Source organism: Arvicola amphibius, chromosome 2, assembly GCF_903992535.2.
Source record: "Arvicola amphibius chromosome 2, mArvAmp1.2, whole genome shotgun sequence".
In the NCBI taxonomy this organism is placed as follows: Eukaryota; Metazoa; Chordata; class Mammalia; order Rodentia; family Cricetidae; genus Arvicola; species Arvicola amphibius.
Window position 1 is genome coordinate 143946092 of NC_052048.2, and position 21666 is coordinate 143967757.

General features: G+C 41.7%; 1 protein-coding gene and 1 pseudogene across 1 annotated transcript; both read right to left on the minus strand.

The window, feature by feature from the left end:
- Positions 1-2388: 2388 nt before the first annotated feature.
- On the minus strand, positions 2389-2483 carry LOC119808536 (annotated as a pseudogene).
- Positions 2484-15881: 13398 nt separating this feature from the next.
- Positions 15882-19768, minus strand: Il6 (interleukin 6). The gene is made up of 5 exons (XM_038320996.1): positions 19726-19768; positions 19380-19567; positions 18097-18210; positions 17268-17417; positions 15882-16049 (listed from the first exon to the last, which is right to left on the minus strand). Exons 1-5 carry the CDS (start codon positions 19742-19744, stop codon positions 15882-15884), a joined length of 639 nt encoding a protein of 212 aa, XP_038176924.1. The 5' UTR covers positions 19745-19768.
- Between the last annotated feature and the right edge of the window lie 1898 nt (positions 19769-21666).

The following is a 21666-nucleotide window of genomic DNA, read 5'->3' on the forward strand; positions in this document are numbered from 1 at the left end:
CTATTCAACTGTGTATAATAAACATGCTGAGCTTCTTGGGTAGTGATCCCAGTTTCCTGGGTACTTCTCATTTCTTTATATCCTCTCTTCCCTAGTTAGGTCAAGTCTCTGAGGCCATGCAAGGATGCAGCCCTTGAGCTCTCCCCACCCGCAAAAGCATACATTTTGTACATTCTTCAAATGCCTTTCTTCCCCACTTGCTGCTCTTTTTCACGACAGAACTGAATCAAATGGGTGCGAATGAGGAATAGCCGTGGCGCAACCAGGCTGCTATCCTGTCTCGAGAATTCATCTACCAAACAAAGTAGTCCATTACCTTCAGATTCATCCTCATTAACTTCTCCGGAGATAGGCACAATGCATCCAGATTCTTGTTAAAATATCACACTAAAGCCAGGTGGGGATGGTGCACTCCTTTAATCTCAGCACAGGCAGAGGCAGATGGATCTCTGTGAGTTCAAGGCCAGACTGGTCTACAGAGTTCCAGTACCGTTAGGACTGTTAGAGAGAAACCCTGTCTCAAAAAAAAAAAAAAAACCCCAAAATCCTAACCATCCAAACAGACAAACCACATGAACATGGTCACTGACTAAGTTCTCAGCAGAGTCTCTGAGACCCCACGAGTCACTCCTGCACTGTCCTCGTTTCTCTTGGCCTTCTGGTCATTCCAGCTGCCACCAGGATGGCTTATTAAGCTCTGTTTGTATCCGTCAAGGGATTTTTAGCTCAGAGTTCCAAACTCTTCCTCATTCTTCTTGCAAACCAGTCTCAAAGCCTACCAGTCCAGTGGTCAGTTTATCACAGCAATGGCTCCGTGTCTCAGCACCTTCTTTCTGCCTTAGAGACTTTACACATTCCTGAGACACACTCGTGGCAAAGGCAATGCAAGGGAGGAGGGGTTACTTTGGCTCCTAGTTTGTGGATACAGCCAGGCTTAGAGGGGAAGTCACGGAGACAGCTGAGTAGCTCTGACTGACCAAGTCACATTGTATCTGCAGGCAGAAAGAAGAGAAGACGCATGTTTGTGCTCAGCTTGCTTTCTCATTTTTCTTCAGTCCGGCTTCAAAGCCCACCGAATGGTAGGTACCACTCTTAGGGTACTCTTAGAATGGGGTTTTCCTACTTCAATTCCCCATAGACAATCGAGAGGCTTGTCTCCTCACTGATTCTAGCTAGACCCTATCAAGTTGACAATATTACACCATTGTAAGTCAAAATAGGTAATATTTGTCTCATTCTCTGTCACGTTTACAGTTAGGAAGGAGCAGTCAAAACCGAAAGCCCTCGAGTTTCAGGCCCCTGGTTCGGTGTGCATGTCACTGTACTTCCTAAACACTTACACATACCCAAGTGTCCCAATGATTGGGTGTGCATGTCACTGTACTTCCTAAACACTTACACATACCCAAGTGTCCAAATGATTGGGTGTGCATGTCACTGTACTTCCTAAACACTTACACATACCCAAGTGTCCCAATGATTGGTCTTTGCTAGGACCCTTTCCCACCATCTGAAGTAGTTCTGGCTATGAGTAATCTCTTCTGAGAATTCATTTGATGAATAGATTTGATTTGACTTGATCTGTGAATATATCAAAGGACTGAAATCAGTTTTGCTCCCTAAACTTATTGTAATCCTAAGAAAAAGAAAATTAATAGGCTGTCATTTAATGTCACTTTATGAAAGAATATTTACTATACTCCCTCAGTGTACCTTAAATAATTCTCGAGCCTCATAAATACTAATAGTCTCATTTGTATAATGAAAGGGGAAAGATAAGAACAAGTTCCTAAAATTACTAGATTAACGTCACTTCTGGATTGACTCCATTTCTATTATACATGCTTCTCATTTAATAAAGGTTGGAAGTTAAAATGTCCTTAGATCACAGGCAGTGTTCCTTGAAGTAGGTTGGGTGGAGTTGCAGGAAACTGATCAGGGCATGCTGCTTAAAATGTGCGGTTGCTGGATATTAGAGCTTCAGATGGCCATTGCCATGTATGGCTAGCAGATTAAAGTCTTGTGAAATGTTGTGTAACTTAATGAAACACACTATGGGCAGGCTGAGCTGTCTACTAATTAGTTCCTTCTTCCCACCTTGTGCATAGATCACTAGTGTGTAACTGAAGATATACAGGGTGGGTGGGGGAAAGTGGTTACCGCCTTGTGCATAGATCACTAGTGTGTAATTGAGGATATACAGGGCGGGTAGGGAAAAGTGGTTGTTTCAGGAAGAGGTTTTTTTTTTTTAATTTTTCAAACATTTCTCTATTAAGATAGAGGGAAGACAAAATACCCAGTTAAACCACTTAGAATGATTCTTACTAAGGTAGCAGAGAAAATACCGTGTTTCTGTTATTTTTTCATAGAATTCTTCAAAATTTTATAAAAAATATAAAACACTTTATAAATTTGCGTGTCATCCTTGCACAGGGGCCATCTCTGTACTATTCCAGTTTACTCTATGTGTCGTCCGAGCGCGCGCGCACACGCACACTGCTCCGCATTTTGTTTATCCAGTCTCTGCTGCTGGGCCTCTAGCTTGGCTCCTCCTTTTTCTGCTGTGAGCATCACTGTGAGCACTGATGTGCTGCTGAGTTCTGAGTCCCTCTTTTCAGTTCTTCCAGGCACATACAGAAGAGTAGAGGTGCCAGGTCATAAGGGAATTCTGCTTGGCTTCGTGAAGAGCTTGCCGACTGTTTTCCACTGTGCCTGCATCGTCTTACACCCTTGCTAGTAACACACGGGAGTCTCGGTTTGTCAACATCCTTACAAATGCTTGTTAGTTTTGGTTTGTTTGTTTTATAAAGGTCGCTCTACGAGACCAGCCTGGTCTACAAGAGCTAGTTCCAGGACAGGCTCCAAAGCCACAGAGAAACCCTGTCTCGAAAAACCAAAAAAAAAAAAAAAAAAAAAAAAGTCGCTCTAATGGGGTGTGGAGTGGTATTGATTGAATTGTTGCTCTCTTATAGCTAGTGACATCAAACAACTTTTTCTGTGCTTGTTAACTATTTCTTTTCTTTTCTTTTTTCTTTTTGCCAAAAGAATAGATATTTAATGTTCTCCTCAGAAAAAAGAGAAGTTGATGAAGTGATGGATGCATGAATTAGCTTGGTTCACTCTTTCCATAATCCAAATCCAATCAGATCACAATGCACACAATCCTCATTTGCAATTAAATATTAATTTTAATTGATTTTTATTGAGCTCTCCATTTTTCTCTGCTTTCCTCCCTGCCTCTCCTCTTCCCTTTCAATTCTCCCCCAAGGTCCCCATGCTCCCAATTTACTCAGGAGATCTTGTCTTTTTCTACTTCTCATGTAGATTAGATCTATGTAAGTCTCTCTTAGTGTCTGCATTGTTATATAAGTTTTCTGGGATTGTGGTTTGTAGGCTGGCTTTCTTTGCTTTATGTTTCAAAACTACCTATGAGTGAGTACATGTGATAATTGTCTTTCTGTGTCTGGGTTACCCCACTCAAAATAATGTTTTCTAGCTTAATCCATTTTCCTGCAAAATTTAAGCTGTCCTTATTTTTTCTGCTGTGTAGTACTCCACTGTGTAAATGTACCACATTTTCCTTATCCATTCTCCGGTCAAGGGGCATTTAGGTTTTTTCCAGGTTCTGGCTATGACAAACAAAGCTGCTGTGAACATAGTTGAGCACATGTCCTTGTGGCATGATTGAGCATCCTTTGGGTATATACCCAAAAGTGGTATTACTGGATCTTGAGGCAGGTTGTTTCCTAATTTCTCCGTGTTAAATCTACCATGGAGGTAAGCCTATGGAATGCAGTTCAAGGTTTTGGTGGGGTTTGTTCACCTTTTGTCCTTAGCGCCGATCACAGAGCAGGCCCACGCTATGTTTTTGTTAAACGAATGTATGATTGGTTTTGGTTGTACCTCATAGATTTTTATAAATGTTATTTATTAGTTTTAAGTAGTTCCTAAATATATTTCAAATTATAAGAGGCTAAAGATTAGTGAAACTGAACTGAAACAGATGAAAAACCTGCTTAGAAAAACACACACACTAACTGCAAACCCCAGCTGCTCTGGGGTGTCTGTTCACTTTTTGAAGTCTCACTTTTGACTAATTTTAACCATCCTTGTCCATTTTTGCCCCCAAATATGAGTCTTCATGTTATGTATCTGCCACGTTTACTGTTTGTCCTCTAGCTTCTCACTCCTTCAGCCCCTCACTGTTTCTTGCTAACAACTATTTTATTCTCTGTCTCCATGTACTTGGCTTCTTCCCCACGCTAGATTCCACATAAAATGAGATCAAATAAATAGTTCCCTTCCTGGATCTGTCTTATTTTACTTACACAATGTCCCCGTGTCCATCAGTGCTGTATCAAATGGCACTATAACCATCCTTTTTTTAAGACAGGATCTCACTGTTGGCCTATCCTCTGACTTGTGCTGTTTTCAGTAGGAAGTCAAGTTCATTTGCTTATCACATTTTTTTTTCCCAGACAGAGTTTCTCTGTGTAACAGCTCTGGCTGTCCTGGAACTATCTATGTAGACCAGGCTGGCATCAAACTTACAGAGACTCACCTGCCTCTGTCTCTCAAGTGCTGGGATTAAAGGCCTGCACCACCATACCTGGTTTCATATTTTGTTTTAAGGTTTAACACTTTATATCCATTTTCTTTATTTATTCATCCACTGACACAAATTTAGACCGATTCCATGTCTTTCTTGGTTTTCTAAGAATAATACTCCAGTGGTATTATTCATGGGCATACAGACATCGTTGAGCTTTGAAGAACTCAGGCAGTGGTGGCGCATACCTTTAATCCCAATACTTGGGAGGCAGAGGCAGGGCATCTCTTGAGTTCGAGGCCAGCCTGGTCTACAGAGAGAGTTCCAGGACAGTGAGGGCTACACAGGAACACCCTGTCTTACCACCACTCCTCCCACCCCGTGTGAAGAGCTCATCTTGGGTTTGTGCTCAGAAGAAGGGTCCTTGGGTATTTCTCTTTTGAATTTCCATATCATTTTTCATAATGGCTGAATGAATCTATCTCTCCATTAACAGTGTACTAGGGTGCCCTTTTCTCATACTCTCAACACTTTCCCCCTCTTTTTGATAACCTTTCTTTAATTTGTTTTCTAGCTATATATGCAGAACTGGAATTGCTCGATCATATAATTCTGATTTTCTTTTTTTCTGATTTTCATTTTTTGAGGCACCGATGTACTGTCTTCCATAATACATATACTATTTTACTTTCCTGACAACAGTACACCTAGTTTTTAAATTTTTCAAATTCTAGCCTACATTTACACCTTTGTTCTATCAAGTATATATTTATTTACTTATTTTGATTCAGAGTCTCATGTAACTCAGGTTAATCTCAATACCTAAAATTAATTTTAGGTATTTTTATGTATTCAGATATTAATCCTTATTAGGTATAGCCCTTGTCTCCATGAATTCTTTATGTATTGATTCAGTAATACAGGATCAAGAAATAGTTTAGGCTCTGATGCTCATGTGTATCTATATAGAGCATGCATAGACATTTTCATTATTACCTGAACAATACAGTTTCACAACTGTTAATATAGCATTTGGATGATTGCATTGATATAATAGCTGATCTAGGGATTGTGTACAGAAATGTGTATAAATTTTATGCAAATACAGAGCTATTTGTATAATGGACAAGAGCAGCCACAGAGTTTAGTGAATTACTATGTAAGACTGGAAGTATTTTCTCCCATTTTCTGTGTTTACTGCTTACTATGTCTTTTTCTGTACAAAATTTTTAAGTCTTTGCAAAGTCCATTAGTATATTTCTTCTTTTGTTGTCTGTGTCTTTGGCATCTAGTCCAAGAAGTAAGTTCCATTTCTGATTCTTGTGGTAGTCTTGCTTCATTGGTAAGAAGTCTAAAACAATCTGATAGAGGTTTGGGTTTTTTTCTTTTTTTTGATTAAAAATTGTCACATATTTCATTTTTGTTCTTCTAAAGCATGCAGAATCTTTCTGTATATCTCTATAGTTATGAAATTTCACAAGAACATGCTTTGTCATGCATGGGTCTATTTTGATTGAGCAGTGAACTTAGATCTTCCAGAATTATATGGGGACAGTTGTTGAATTACTCTGCAGATTCTCAGCTCTCTTTGCTGCTCTCTGTACTGGAACTCCTGTTAGTTTGGTGTGTTTTCTCTCCTAGAATGGCCAGTTTCTGCTTTTTATTTGTGATGCCTGCTGTTGTGTGATTTTTTTACTCTTTTGGCTCTTTGAGGGGCCCATCACCCAGCTCCCAAATAAATCATACACAGAAGTTTATTCTTTCTTATAAATGCCCGGCCTTAGCTTGCCTTTCTTCTGTATATTTTACTTTCCTTCTTACTTTGTGGCTGGCTGGGTGGCTGTGTGGCTGGCTCCTGACTTCCCCCTCTCCTTGTTCTCTTTTGTTCCCTAGCCTCTCTCCTCCCAGAGTTCTTCGATTTATACTCTCTGCCTATCAGCCCCGCCTATCCTTGCTCCTGCCTCACTATTGGCTGTTCATCTCTTTATTAGGTCCATCAGGTGTTTTAGACACCCACAGTAACACATACAGCATAAACAAAAGTCCCACACCTGAAAATAATATTCCCCAACAGTCTGCCTCCCTAGATGTCCGGGTTTATTGACTGCCCATTAATTAAAGTCTTGAGTGTTTGCACATAGGATATGTATTTCTTAAACTTTATAAAATTATGGATGAACCATTTTGTTGGACCTCCTGGTACTGGCATCTTTTAGGTACTTATTATGTTTTTCAAATTTTCCAGCGCTGGGAGGGGGGTACTCTTACAACATCCCAAGTGGCTTAGAGTACTCTGGAATTTGAGTGAGAGCTGAAAACAAAGAGATGTATGTTTACTTTAGATGTCATCCATTCTAGCATTTTTGTTTGGCAAATCCTTTGCTTCTACCCCCAGGAGGAGATGCCAAGGGTTGGCAGTAAGAGAATAAGGACATGCTTTCTCCTTTGGCAAACTGGGTTTCCCCATATGCTTGCAGGCGTAGACTACGCGTCACTATTTATACAGTACCCCGAATTTTGTTCTTTGTAGAATCTCACTAGAAAGATAGATAGAGCTCCTGGTATAAACAGGATTAGGAAAATGCTATCCAAGTCTGTAATTTTCACCAGTGCATCAGAAAATAATCAAATAAATGAATGAACTTATAGATAGGTTCACTGAATAGGCCAAGGTGGCTTGAAGCCTGTAACCAAGACTTGCTTCAGACTCTCAATCCTCTGATCTCAGCCTCCTGAGTTCTGAGGTTGTGTGCACCACACCTGGTGGAACCTGGCTGAACCAAAATGATTTCAATTAAAAGGTAGTAGTACTATTGGTGAGTTAGTGAAATTTGAAATTAAAAACACTATCATTTACAGTAGCACCCAAGAAAATGAAACACAGGTATAAACCTATCAAAAGCGTATAAAGATCTATGTAAGACAAACTAAATAACTCAAATGAAAGCTATCAAGAAAGAACTAAAGAAATGGAAGGTCATTCTCTTTTCATAAATAGGAGGGTGCCATAATGTCAGCTTATTACTTTCATCTCTAGATTCAATACAACCGCAATCAAAATTCAAGAAAGTCATTTTATGGCTGTTGACAAACTAATTCTAGTGTTTTATCTGAAGAGACAAAAGGTGAAAAATAACCAACACAATACTGAAGATGAGCAGTCAGAGGACAGACATTTTGGTGGTTTTTGTGACACTTCAGACCAACAACTTAGGGGTAGCTCTCCCACACTGGGCTTCTTAGTTGGAAATCTGGCCTATGACTTCTGGGGTGAGTAAGATCCTCTGTGTAGGGTAACTCTAAACTCTTTTATATGAAAAGTATATCTGAGGCTTGTAAAATAGTTGGTTTCCAAATGGCTTTTCCAAATGTCTTTAGATATGCTTAAGAGTCAGTTTATCTCTTTCTTCCCTTCCTGAACCCACTAGAAGCTTTTGCAGTTGTTATCGGAGTGACATCTGTGCTGCTCTCTCCCCATCAGCTTTCTCTCTTACATATTTTTATATTCATATTCATAGTATAAATGTTATCATGGTCATAGTTAGATGATATCAGTCTTTTTTGTTTGTTTGTTTTCAAGACAGTGTTTCTCTGTGTAACAGCCCTGGCTGTTCTGTACCTCACTTTGTAGACCAGGCTGGCCTTGAACTCACAGAGATCCACCTACCTTTGCCTCCCGAGTGCTAGAATTAAAGGCGTGCGCCACCACTGCCCAACTCTGTTATCAATCTTTTAGCATTAGGAATAACATTTTCTTTAGCACAAAAAATTCCCATTCTAAACAGACCACAGGAACTACAAATCCCAGATGATCTGGAACATGTGGTCACTTCTTGAGATCTCATTTTTGATTCATTTTTAAGCATCCCTTGTCCATTTTTTTTTGCCCCAAACAGGACTAAAAACTACTTTTTATCCTTTAGAGTTGGGTAAACATTTGACTGTAGTTGGTTGTTTTTACTCTTTCGTTATTTTGGGGACACACCACCCAAATAAATCACATGTAGGTTTTTTCCTTTTTATGAATGCCTGGCCTTAGCGTGGCTTATTTCTAGCCAGCTTTTCTTAAATTATCCCATCTACCTTTTGCCTCTGAACTTTTACCTTTCTTTCCTTCTTATTCCATGTCTTGCTGGACCCTTCTTTTTTTCCTTTTTCTTTTGTTTTTTTCGAGACAGGATTTCTCTGTAGCTTTGGAGCCTGTCCTGGAACTAGCTCTTGTAGACCAGGCTGACCTCGAATTCAGAGATCCGCCTGCCTCTGCCTCCCAAGTGGTGGGATTAAAGGCACGCGCCTCTACCACCCAGCGACCCTTCTTTTCTTGCTTCCCCTTTTTCTTGTTCCTTGATCCTTTCTCTTCCCAGATTTTGCCTTCTGTTTATTCTCTCTGCCCATCCCTTCTCCTTCCTTGCTATTGGCCATTCAACTCTTCATTAGACTAATCAGGTCTTTTAGGCAGGCAAAGTAACACAGCTTCACAGAGTTAAACAAATGCAACATAAAAGAATGCAACACATCTTTTCATTATTAAATGTTCCACAGAATAAGCAAATGTAACACATCTTCAAATAATATTCCACAACACATGACTGGCAGATATTTGCTTTGTGCTGGTGGATTAATCTTGTGAAAATTTTATGAGGAAATAGATGGCAAATTAAAATTGCCTGATCTATCACATCACCAATCTGGAAGTTCTGGGGCTTGTCTCCTAGCAGGGACTTTATTGCTATTTTCTTTCTTGCTTGCTTCACTAGCATTGTTCCATTGCTGCTTGAACCTGCTTCAAGAAATTGGATATTTTCTAGATTCTTTCCTCTGACTTCTGGAGTTCATTCTCTAGACACCAAACTACCAATAAGAACTGAATATCTCTCAACATTTATATGTGAAAATATGTGTTGTGGTGCTCTGGAGGTGGCTTGGTTGTTAAAGTTCTTGCCATGCAAGCACAAAGACCTGAGTTCAGCTATCTAACACATGTGTTGGGGTTTAAATAAAAATGGCCCCATAGACTCATGAGAAGTGGTACCATTAGGAGGTATGGCTTTATTGGAGGAAGTGTGTAGGGGGAAGGATTTGAGGTCTCAAGCCACGCCCAGTTTGGAAGTCTCTTATGCTGCCTGTAGATCCAGTTGTAAAACTCTCAGCTACTTCTCCAGCACCATGTCTGCCTGTAGACCTCCTTTCTTCCTGCCATGACAATAATGGACTAAACCTCTAAAACTACAGCCAGCCCCAATTGACTGTTTTCCTTTTTAATAATTGCTGTGGTCATGGTGTCTCATCACAGCAATAAAACCCTAACAAAGACACATGTAGAATGTGTGGTATGGTGGTGTGCTTTTATAAACCTAGTGCTGGGAATGTGGTTAATTAATCTTACTGAGTCAATGAGCTTTATGTTTGGTGAGACACCCCGCGTAAAAAAGTAAGAGGAAGACTTGACACGAAACATCATCTCCTTGCCTCCCCACATGCATACAGAGACACACACAGGTGCACATATTCCAACCTGTACCCATACCCTCAAACAACAATAACTACCCCCTTTTCAACAAAGCAACAGCAATACACCTCTGCCTGTTGTTATGTACACACCTGCAATCACAGCATTTAAGAGGCCCAGGCAGGAGGATTACTATGAGTTTGAGGCAACTGGGCTATAGAATAAGCACTAGGCTATCCAGGGTTACATAGCAAAGTCGACTTTTTTTTCTCTGTAATTTGAAGCCTATTCTGGAACTTGCTCTGTAGACCAAACTGGCCTTGAATTTACAGAGATCCACCTGCCTCTGCCTCCCAAGTGCTGGGATTAAAGGCGTGCGCCACCACTGCCTGGCTGCAAGACCAACTCTTAAAATATCAGTCAACCAACCACAAGAGTGAGCAAGCAAACAAAAACCTTTAATAACATTGCTCTCTATCCTTCTATTATATTAGCCATTTTGTTCCTCCATAATCTATGATCTTTGGTGACTTACTGTGCACTGCCAGAATTTTCTAGGGCTGTGTTAACAAATTACCACCAATTGGGTGACCTACAACAAGGATTTATTCTCACAGATTTGGTGGCTGGAAGTGCTGAGTTTGATGGCACATGCTTATGATCCTAAGGCAGGAGGATTATTAGCCTGTGATACACAGCAATCTCAAGGCTACTCGGTTAAAGAGCAATACCTTTATACAAAAGGTCAAACAAAACAAAAGTCAGAAAGGTAGGCCCTCATTCCCTGTGAAACCTATAAGGAAAGACTTTCTTTGCCTATTCTTTCTGCATTTTGTAGTTGTGGGCAATTCTTGGTGTTCCTTGGCTTATAGATGCATCTGTGTCTTTCCAACTATCTACCTCTGTCTCACATGAGGAGAACAGATTCATAGACCTCCTCTCTCTCTCTCTCTCTCTCTCTCTCTCTCTCTCTCTCTCTCTCTCTGATGGGTGTCACTATGTTACCCAGACTGTTCTTGGACTCCAGGGGTCAAAGCCTTCCTTTGTGTGGACCAGACCTCAGATCCAACCAGAAAGCACCAGTGGGCACATTTGAAGGAGACGTCAGGTGCCGGCATTGTTCTAAACCTCTGTTCATATGAATGTCTGCTTAGTGAGTTTCTATCTCCTCTGGATTTTGTTGTCATTGTTTTTTTTTCCAAGACATTATTTCTCTGTGTAGCCCTGGAACTCACTCTGTAGAGCAGGCTGGCATCAAACTCACAGAGATCCACCTGCCTCTGTCTCCTGAGTGAAGGGATGAAAGACATGCACCACCACTACCTGGCTCCTCTGGTCTTATAAGACCCATTGTAATCACCTCATCTTATTTTGATTATTTATGTAAACAGCCCATTTCCAAATAAAGTCACATTCCCTGGGGAATCAGGATTTTACCAGATCTTTTGGGGGACACAATTCAACCAGTCCGTAACTGTAACATGTTTAGCACACGGTTTAGTATTCATTTCTTCATGTTTCTTTCTCTGGCCTTAAGTTCTCTGTGAGCAGAGATGTTTGTTTTATCATCCTCGTATTTCCAGGCCCGAGGAGAGAAGTTGACACGTCAGAGCTGCTCAGACAAGTGTTTAAGTGAATGCGTTCAGATCCCAAGTCCTCCACGTGCTTACTTCTCCATTCAACCCCTACTTTCTCTCTCCTTGTGAGCTGCCAGCAGTCTTCTGAAATCCCACGTAGCCGAACTGGCCAATCTTATATTTGCTGGTTATTATCACCATCCTGAACCAGAACACTGCCATTTGTTCTCCAGACTTTAATAAAAGCCTTTGGAAATTTCCTCAGCATTCTCTTCCAGCAGCTTTTAAATCCACTCTCCGAGTTACAACTTGAGTAAACACCCTAAAATGTAAATCTCATATGCCATTTTACTACTTCAGATCCCTCTTCTCACCGCATGTGCGATAAAGTCTGACTTCTGAGTATGCCTTCTAGTGTTCTTGACAGTCTGTGTAACATCTGTCTTTTTCAGCCCTTCTCAACTTCCATATATATATATATATATATATATACACATATACATATACATATATGTATACACGTATATATACGTATACACACATATGTATATATACATATACATACATACACACACATATATATATATACATACATACATATATATATATATATATATATATATATATATATATATATATAACCTATGCCCAACAGCTTCCTTCCCAACAACATGTCCCCTTCCCAGTTTCATGTTCTCTCCTGTTGTATTTTTATAACTCACTGATCCATTTAATGCAGCTTCCTGGAATAGTGACTGCTTTTGTTGGCTTGGTCTCTACAGGTCCTGTGTGAATAACTCTAACTGCAGTGAGCTCGTGGGTGTCACAGCCAGGTCACGCCCAGCATTGCCGGCACTCTCCCCGACCTACAGCTCTTGCGCTCTCTTTTTTGTAGCTTTTTTCTCTCTTTCTCTGTGCAGCTTTGGAGCCTGTCTTGAACTCACTCTGTAGACCAGGCTGGCCTTGAGCTCACAGACATCTGCCTGCCTCTGCCTTCCAAGTGCTGGGATTAAGGTTTGTGCCACCACTGCCTGGCCAGCTCTTCCATTCTTTCCACTTGCTCTTCCACAATGTTCTCTAAGCCTTGGGATGAGGGTGATGTTAATATAGATGTCCCTTTTAGGACCAAGCACTCAATAGTCATTTATTCTCAGTACTTTGGCCAGTCTCTTCATTAATTGCAGGAGTTTTCTTTGGCCAAGGCTGAAAGCCATGTTAATCTATGGGTGTAATGTAAATGCTAGAAGCCAACTTGTTAGCATAACCATTTGGCAAAATAGCAGTAGTAGGTTCCTCCCTTAGAACTATGACCCCCTGAGCCATGGGCTTTTAGCAACCATTACAGTACCAGGAATGAATTTCTTTCTGTGGACCGGAACTCAAAGCCAATCAGAAAGCAGTTGGTTTTCCCCATAACTTCCATTTTACTGTGTACCAGTGAGCACATTTTGCCTAACAGGTTAGCACTGTAGAATTTAAAGTTCACTTCTGAGTGATACTGTTGATGACTTTTCTCTCCCAGCTGCCTGCTTATCATCTTTAAGAATTAGGAGAGCTGAGCTGGAGAGATGACTCAGAGGTTAAGATCACTGGCTGCTCTTCTGGAGGTCTTGAGTTCAATTCCCAGCACCCACATGGCAGCTCACAACTGTCTATAATGATATCTGGTGCCCTCTTCTGGCATGCAGGCATACATGCAGGTAGAACACTATGTATAATAAATACATAAACTAAAAAAATTATGAAAGCTATATTATATGCATTTATTATTACTACTATTATTAATGAAGAACTTTGTATATGCTATTTCCTCTTTCTGTAATGCCTTTTCTAGCCTGGCCTGGTTAACTCCCACATAGCTTTCATATCTCAGCCTAGATGACTGCCCTTCCCAGATTTAGTTGGATCCCCTTGTTGATAGTATCCCAGGATAGGGCGTCTATCTTCACATTCCTCTTTTGTAAATCTCATTACTTACATTGCTCGCTCGATGTCTGGTTTTCCTGCCCTAGAGTCAGTGCCCGTGCTATTTATTCATCTCTTTATTGTGAACATTCCTGATATTTGTGATGTTCAACATTTTTGTTGTTGTTGTTGTTTAAAGAATGGATGTATTGGCTAGCTGTTGTTTGTTCTTAGATTTGACCCTAATTTTGAGAAGCCCACTGTGACACAGTCTCTAGCAGTCAGAATATGTGGTTGTTTCCTTGTGTGACTCCTCAGCATTCTTGACCTCTGTGGACTTTCCCCTCCCCATCAGAACACCTGCCCTGGAGGAAGAAGCCGTCATAGGTTAAGGTAGGGATACTTTTGTTAGAAGACAGAACTTGTATACTGCTGGGATTAGAAAGGGGAATTCTGTACCAAATTCCCAGCTTTGCACAGAGCAGGAAGGAGGAACTCATTAGGTTATATACACTGTCTCATTACCATCATCATGTGTGTGTGTGTGTGTGTGTGTGTGTGTGTGTGTGTGTGTATACATGTACACACACATATGAGTTGGGGTGGAGTTGAGACGGGTCTACCCACGTAGCCTAGTCTGCCTAGAGCCACAGTACTCTTGCATCTGTGCCTAGAGAGCTGAGATTGTTGGTGTGTGCCACCACAGCTGACTTACCACCAACTCTGCTGAGGACTGGAAGGGTGAAGAGTGGTGTTTGTGGGAACAGGAGTGAAGATGTGTTCCGCCGTGACTATTCATCGTCTTTTTAGAAGTCTTCAGAATTTTTCTTTAATTTTTTTCTATTTTTCTTTAAGGCAATAGCACATCAATGTTTTCCAACCAAATTCTCTATATTCACTGAGAACTGACTTGTGTTATATTGTGACTAGCTAAGTATTCTTTCTTTTTTCAGCAATACTTCCAGGGGTCTCCCTTGCTCAGGCTCTTGGCCATGGCGCCAGCATAAAAAAGTGGGCTGCTTTCTTGAGGGACCCACATGCTAGCTGGGAGGAAAATGCCTTCAGTCCCTGGGAGGAGGTCTGTGCAGTGCATAGAGACGGCAGGCAAGGGAGGCAGAACGTCCAGTTGTTATTTAGGAGCATGTACATTGCTATCCCTTGTCTAAGTTGTTGTATGGTCTCAGAGTCTGTGATTTCAACTTCAAATCTATTTTCTATATTAAAATGTCTTGAGATTTTCCATGTCTATATTTCAATGCCAACTAAAAGTTAAGAATAGATCTGGAGGCAGGTCGACTTGAATTTCCACTCAGGAATCATGTTTTAAGTTTCAGGAGGGTCCAGAAAAGAATATATAAGTGCTGGGATTAACTAATGGGATGGATGCAGCCTTTTATCATGGTACCTGGCGGGAAGCAGGGATTTTAGGGTTGTCTTGTTGTTTGTTTTGTATTGATGGTAACAAGAAATGTGTTTATATTGATATTTGTAAACCAAGAAATCATAAGTGAGGTTAACATCGAAATCAAGAAAGCCTCTTGGGAGTGGAAAAGGTATGCAGACAAAGGCTCCCCAAGGTTAATGAACTTTCTGGTGGAGCGAAGAGGGCTTAGGCATTGACTATTTCATGATCCAGTCAAAGTGGCTGTGAGTTCTCTAAGTCCATGGGAGTCCATCTGGACAGGTCAAGTAATATTCATCTGATATTACTCAAGCTCCTCAGCAAGGTGCTGTTCAATAACCCTAAAACTTGCTACTTTTGGCATATTCTGTGTACCAATCTTATTCCTTTAGTAAAGAATTTTTCCTCTCAATTGCCACCTGCAGCTATTTTTACTTTTTATTTAATTTTACACATCATATACTTGTTTATTATTGATTTTTTTCTTAGTCTTTTTTTTGATGCTCAGATCCAACTTAGGGACTTGCTCATCCTGGGCAAGTTCTTTCCCAGCTGAGTTGTATTCTTCAAGCCCTGATTTTTTAAAAGATAATGTGATTTCTTTGTTTGAAGACAGTCTAAACGTTATAAAAATACAACACAAAGATTTCTTTAAAAACATGTATAAATAAGCAATTTATTGAGGTAAACTTATGTATTCCCAAAAATAATCTGGCTATGTAACAGAATATTCAGATCAAATAGATTTTTATATTATAATTTCAAAACTATTACATATATTTCAAGTGACACTCATAAAAATTATAAATATTAATTATAAATTAACTTACAGTTTACATATTTAAATTATCAATAAATTAAAAAAATATTAAAATAGTGTCCCAACATTCATACTGTCAGTTCTTCGTAGAGAACAACATAAGGTAGATACCCGGCGACAGGTATGCTTGCCGATCACAGTGAGGGCTGTCCACAGATAGCGTGCTTAGGCACAACACACTAGTTTTGCCGAGTAGACCTCATGGTGTCCTTTAGGAATTCTTCAAGTGCTTTCAGGATAAGTTGGATGGTCTTGGTCCTTGGCCACTCCTTCTGCGACTCCAGCTTCTCCATTAGGAGGGCCTTGGCAGTTGGGCTAGGCGTGACTATTTTATCTACAACCTTTACCTAGTGGGAGGAGAGGAGGAGAAAGACTGGTTAAATATTGCACATGTCTTTTGTTGTGGGGTGCTCTGGGCTGTGGGGAGATGTTCAAATGTAGACTGAGACTAATTGGGTCCATCTGCTCTGACTCGCCCAAGCTAGGGGGAGGTGCTTTTGCTCCAGATTTCCCTGAGAGGGACCTATGCATAGCAATTCCACTCTTTTTATTCTCAAGGTAATTATTAGCTTTTCAATGGCAACAGAATCCTAATGTCTGTTTTGTCTGCCATTAGAGAGTATGCACCCAGAGGCCACCACCACCACCTTATTTGTCTGTTATCCAAAACAGTGCTGACATATACAGCATTGCTACTGCACGAAGAGGAGCCATCGGGAAAGGTGGTTCAGTGGGTTCCAAACCAAGTGCTTCCCTCTCACTTCATTCAGATCCTGTTGTGAGTCTCTTGGTGTGGTAGCAAAGGAAGGCTGGAAGCCCCTCTCCATGGACCGACTGGCGTGGGGATGACTAACTGGAAGGCTTGTCCCACTATGTGCAAGCCTGAAGTATAGTGGAATTGCAAGAGCAGGCAACTGTCTACAAAGGGAATCTCAATCCCCCCGTGGACCTTCTAAGTCAGGCTGTTCTGGAACGAGACTCCACATGACTCCTGTGCAGAGCTTGGGTTTAAGGCAAGAAACTACAAGTGGCAGAAGCAGCCTTATCACCAGGGCTGCATTCCGGGCCTTCTTGCATCTGACTTGGCCCATCCACACTCTGAGCCATCAATCCTCCACGGCTGCCATTTAACAGTGGTAGCCAGAAGCCCTTAATCTTCTCCTTCCCTGCCTTTGTAGCCTTTGGCTACTTCTCTGCATTAGGTCTCTGGTAGCAAGAATGTCACTCACCAGGGATTAATAATAGACTTTTTTTTTTTTTTTTTTTATATAATGGCTGTCTGCGTAGGGCTGGGTATGCTTCCTTTTGTCTGTTATATTTTTATTATCTCTTAAGCAGCTAGTTAAAATCTGCATATTATGGTTTAAAATAGTTATTTTCTTTGCAAAAGAGAACCCCAAATAAACCCCCAAGTGAAACAACAAGGTTTGACAATAGGAACGGTTGCCCAGACCCTCCGCCTTCCGAGGTAGGCTATTTGTGGAAGCTGTGGCAGCCCTGAGAAGAGGCAGGGAGCATCCCCTCATCCCTTCCCCACACTGCATGAGAGATGGGGAAGCACTCACCTCTTGTTTGAGGATCTGATTTAGGGTTTTGGTAGCGCTCTGAATGACTCTGGCTTTGTCTTTCTTGCTATCTTGTACATTGTTTGTCACGAACTCCAAGTAGATCTGGTAGTCCAGAAGACCAGAGGTGATTTTCAATAGGCAATTTTCCTATGAGTAGAGTGGGAGGGAAAATTAGTTCTCTCTAAGAGACAGACTCAGTCTGAGAATAAGATTCCTGCTGTTCAGCATCTTTTCCCTTTGCCCCTCTAGAGAATCAGGTACCAGGCAGCATCAGTTGACCTCCCTTAAATAGCTGGACAACTAGAGGCACCACTTAATATTTTCCACAGGACCAAGAGTATGGCAGTGGGGATCCCCTGCTGGCCTCCCCTGCCTCTGCCCCCACTACCCTTCCTGTACTCTTGCTTATGTCTGTGCTGGCCCGAGACCTGCTTTTAAGGAATAATGAGAAATCCATGCAGGTTATCTCACTGGCTAGAGGGGGAGAGGTGTGCAGCGGGTTCTCAGTTAGGGAGAACTCTCACTTGGGCTTGGATCATTCTAGAGGCAGCCAGAGAATGATCTTTGGACCACTGTACTCGAGATGAGCTAGCTACACTTGCTTTGATTTCTAACATTTAACAGATGTGAAGAATCCCAACAGAGGGGACTTTACCTATTCAATGGCAAACTGCTTTTTAATCAAAGGTTTAAGTTACTTCCCTCATAATATTTACATAATATTCTTTCTGTTGACTACCCCATCTCTGTTGCCTGACTGGAGCTGTATGTATATGAACCACATGCAAGAGAGCTTTGGCTGGAAGTAAATGTGACAAATTCTTACCCGATTGTATCCGGTTTGTAAGCATCCATCATCTCTTTGGATCACTGGAAGCTCCAGATTGTTTTCTGACAAAGCATCGTCATTGGCCATACAGTCAGGGTTGTTATCACACAACTGCAAAGGAGGACAGATGCTCACTTAGCTAATACCACTAGAGGGCCAGTCCATGCCCTCCCACGGCCAGGAGACACTAAGAGAAAGGAAGCTACCCCCTCTTGGTGCCCTACCAAGCAGCCCAGTAGAAAGAAATCCCCTAGGCTCAGTCCTCTAACTTCAGGTTTGTTACTCTGTCTTTAAGTAAAGAATTGTTAAAGTCCCCCTGTACATTTATTTAAAGAATTCAATGATATAAACTGCCTGACACATAGTAGGAACTTAGTAAATGACAGAAATTTTGATGATAATTGGGACAAATAAATTTAAGCCACAGAATATTCCATCTGGAAGGGCCTGTGCTATCATCTGTAACTCCATAATTTTGCAGATAAGAGTCCTAAATAGTAGGGAATGTCCTCAAGATTACAAAGTTAGTTCTACACACCCAGACCTAGCATCTGGGCTCTTAATCTTCTCTCTTGTGACTTTTTTTCTTTCTGTCAAGCAGAGTCAAAATACTTTGCATTTAAAGATGGGAGGTACTTTAATCTAGGTAGATGTTGTTTGTTTGTTTTTGTTTTGAGACAAGGTTTCTCATTCTAGTCCTGGCTGTCCTAGAACTTGATATGTAGATCAGGTTGACCTCTAAATCAGAGATCTTCCTGCCTCTGTCTCCTGTCTCCCGAATGCTGGGATTAGAGGTGTGCATGGCTGTGCCCAGCCTAATGTAGTTGCTAGCTAGCTCTTTGTTGGGCTCTACATTTGCATCTTAGCTGGGTTGGCCCTGGAGAGTCCTCATTGCTTAGTTTACATTCAAGCAAAAAGCACTGCGACTGCACAAGCAGCTAAAGATTCATCCATTCCCAAGAGTCCTTCCAGAGTTCAAGGCAAAGAGACCTTACTCTTTGGTAAGGAAAAAGGAATCCCCACCCAAGAAACAATTGCTAACTGTAGCTGAGAATGGCCCACTGTGAAATTTTTAGAAATACAGCTACATTCTGTATTTTCCAGATGGGGAAAGACCCCCTGAGACCAGCAAAGAGAAGAAATAGTGAACACAGTGTAGTCTGATCTTTAACCTCAAATTCCTAAGTGCCCTAGAACCCGGCAGAGAATTCCCAACTCAGCAGCAAAGAGAATGAATGAACGCCCACACTGGGCCTTCGGCACTTTCACAGCCTACCCACCTCTTTTCTCATTTCGAAGACTTCCCTGAGGATGTAACTAATCAGGCCTCCGAGTTGTTGCGAGGTGGTGTGAACTGGTCTGTTGGGGGTGGTGTCCTCCGTGTAGTCTCCTCTCCGGACTCGTGAGGTAGGGAGGGCAGTGGCCATCGCCAGCATCAGCCCCAGGACGGCAAGTGGATGGAAGTCTCCTGTGTGGAGGGAAGGGAAAGCAGCAAGTGAGCAGATAGCACAGCTGGGAGGCTGCTCCTGGCTGCTGGCCAGCCCGCAACCCTCGCTCTCAGCCACACGCTTCTCTCTCACACTGCTCAACAGCTCCACCAGAGGGCGAGGAATTGCCTTCACTTACTTGCGGAGAGGAACTTCATAGCTGTTCCTGGAGGGCAGACAGAGTTGTCTTTCGTTCCTGGTGGGCTCGAGAACAGAATGAGCTACAGACATCCCCAGTCTCATATTTATTGGGAGTCGACTCTCTAATTTTGAGACTCATGGGAAAATCCCACATTTGATAAAAATCTTTGTTGGAGGGTGGGGGCGGGGCCAGAGTGGGTGGGGCTGATTGGAAACCTTATTAAGATTGCACAATGACGTCGTAAGCATCGAAAGAATCACAACTTGGGGGCGGGGGGGGGGGAGGTTGCGTGTGTTTAAGTCATCCTTGAGGCTAGCCCTTCTTAGCCTGATCATTCTTTACTTTCTTCTAAAAAAAGTGACTCAGCACTCTAGCATGAATTGAGAAAAAGAAACACCAAACGCACACTGTTTTATAAGGAGAACAAGAAGTAAGAGCTGATGTGGTTAAACACACACACTCGAGTTACTACTAGGAAAGAGGCTAGCATTTAGTGTCCTACTTCTTTATGTTTGTAAGAACCTAAGATGTTCTGACCTGAGTTTCTTCAGATCATACAAAGCCCCTCTGCCCCAACCTGGGTTATACAGACAGTAATAATGCCTGTCGCACAGTACTTGTGTGTCCTGGATCTTGTCAGGACCTGCTGTTCCCAAATGGTTTGTTCACCTCCAGATTTTGTGCAGTTGTTTCTTAGGAGTCCCAGGTGGAGCGTGAGTGAAATAGAGAAATTTCTCCGGTGTGCCACCAAGTGCTGCTAGTTTCCTCTCGCATCCAGCCCCTCCTCTGCTTTCTCTCTGGTGGCCTCTTGGGTATTTTCCTGCTAAGACTGTTAGTCTCTGTGTAACAGAGCTGCCCTTATCTGTTAGTGCTGACCCCACTGCTCCCAGAACACCCCAAACATGTTACAGTGTAATCTTACTGTCTCAGGTCACCCCCAGGAGGCCCAAAGGTCTGTCGCAGTCCTCAAGTTGTTGAAGTCTCCTTAGTTCAGGATACATGAAGGATACAGAGATCAAGGAAGAACCTATGGCATCTTTAGCTGGCTTGTGTTTGAACTCCCCTTTTCTGAATGTCTTTATTTGAATCCGAAGGGGCATGGCTCACTCTGAGTGACCCCTCCAATGCCAAAATCTTCTAGACAGGGTCAAGCTTAAACTGACTCCTTCTTCCCTTTGGTTGATTTCTTCTGCAGGAGGGTCCCTGGTCTTCTGGCCACCCATCGCCAGATACCTAGATAATATTCAGAATGGCTGCAGTCTGAAAGTATGCTCTCTGTAAGAACCCCAGATCACTCACAGCATACACACTCAGCATTGCAGTCAGCTTCTCTCCTTTGCAAAGACTGAAGATTCTTACAGCAGTGACCTTTGCAAGGACAGTTAAAGATCGGTGGATTTACTCTCCGGTTTGTATACATAAAATGTTAGGTCTGCTGGTTGAAAGAAGTGAGGTCATCTGTTCTTTTACTGTTTGAGGCACCAGTCCTGGAAGGAGTAGGGGTTTTTAGTTTGAAAATGAAAATAGGGGAAAAAGGCAGGTTGGTTTCACTTTTATTGCTTTAGGGACTTAAAAAGGCATCTGAACCAGGCATCCTGCACTGAAGGAAGCCACTTCCCCAGCTCCCTGCCATCCCAGCTCCCTGCCATCTGCTATCTCAGACCTTTGTAGCATGGATTTTTCATATGACTCAATAAACTTGAGACTGTTATACTTACGAAAACATTCAGATTTCTCTTTTCATTAAAAAGGTGCTTTTTAAATAAGCATGCATCTGTGATAAAATGTTCAAACAAGACAACAGGAAGTAATGATCCCACAGGCGGTGCCTAATCACTAGTAGTTTTAGTGGAACTATTGTCAGCCTAGCCTGCAAGAGTTTGTTTTTTTTCTCAGCTTGTCTATTTATACATATATAATACATATTTATGTATAAAA

Excerpts from the sequence above, each read along its gene's own strand:
- Il6 (XM_038320996.1), bottom strand. Across the intron at positions 18,211-19,379 it reads TCTTCGAAATGAGAAAAGAG|TTGTGTGATAACAACCCTGA; the intron begins GTGGGTAGGCTG and ends CCTCCTTTGCAG. Across the intron at positions 16,050-17,267 it reads ATCAGATCCTCAAACAAGAG|GTAAAGGTTGTAGATAAAAT; the intron begins GTGAGTGCTTCC and ends TCCTCCCACTAG.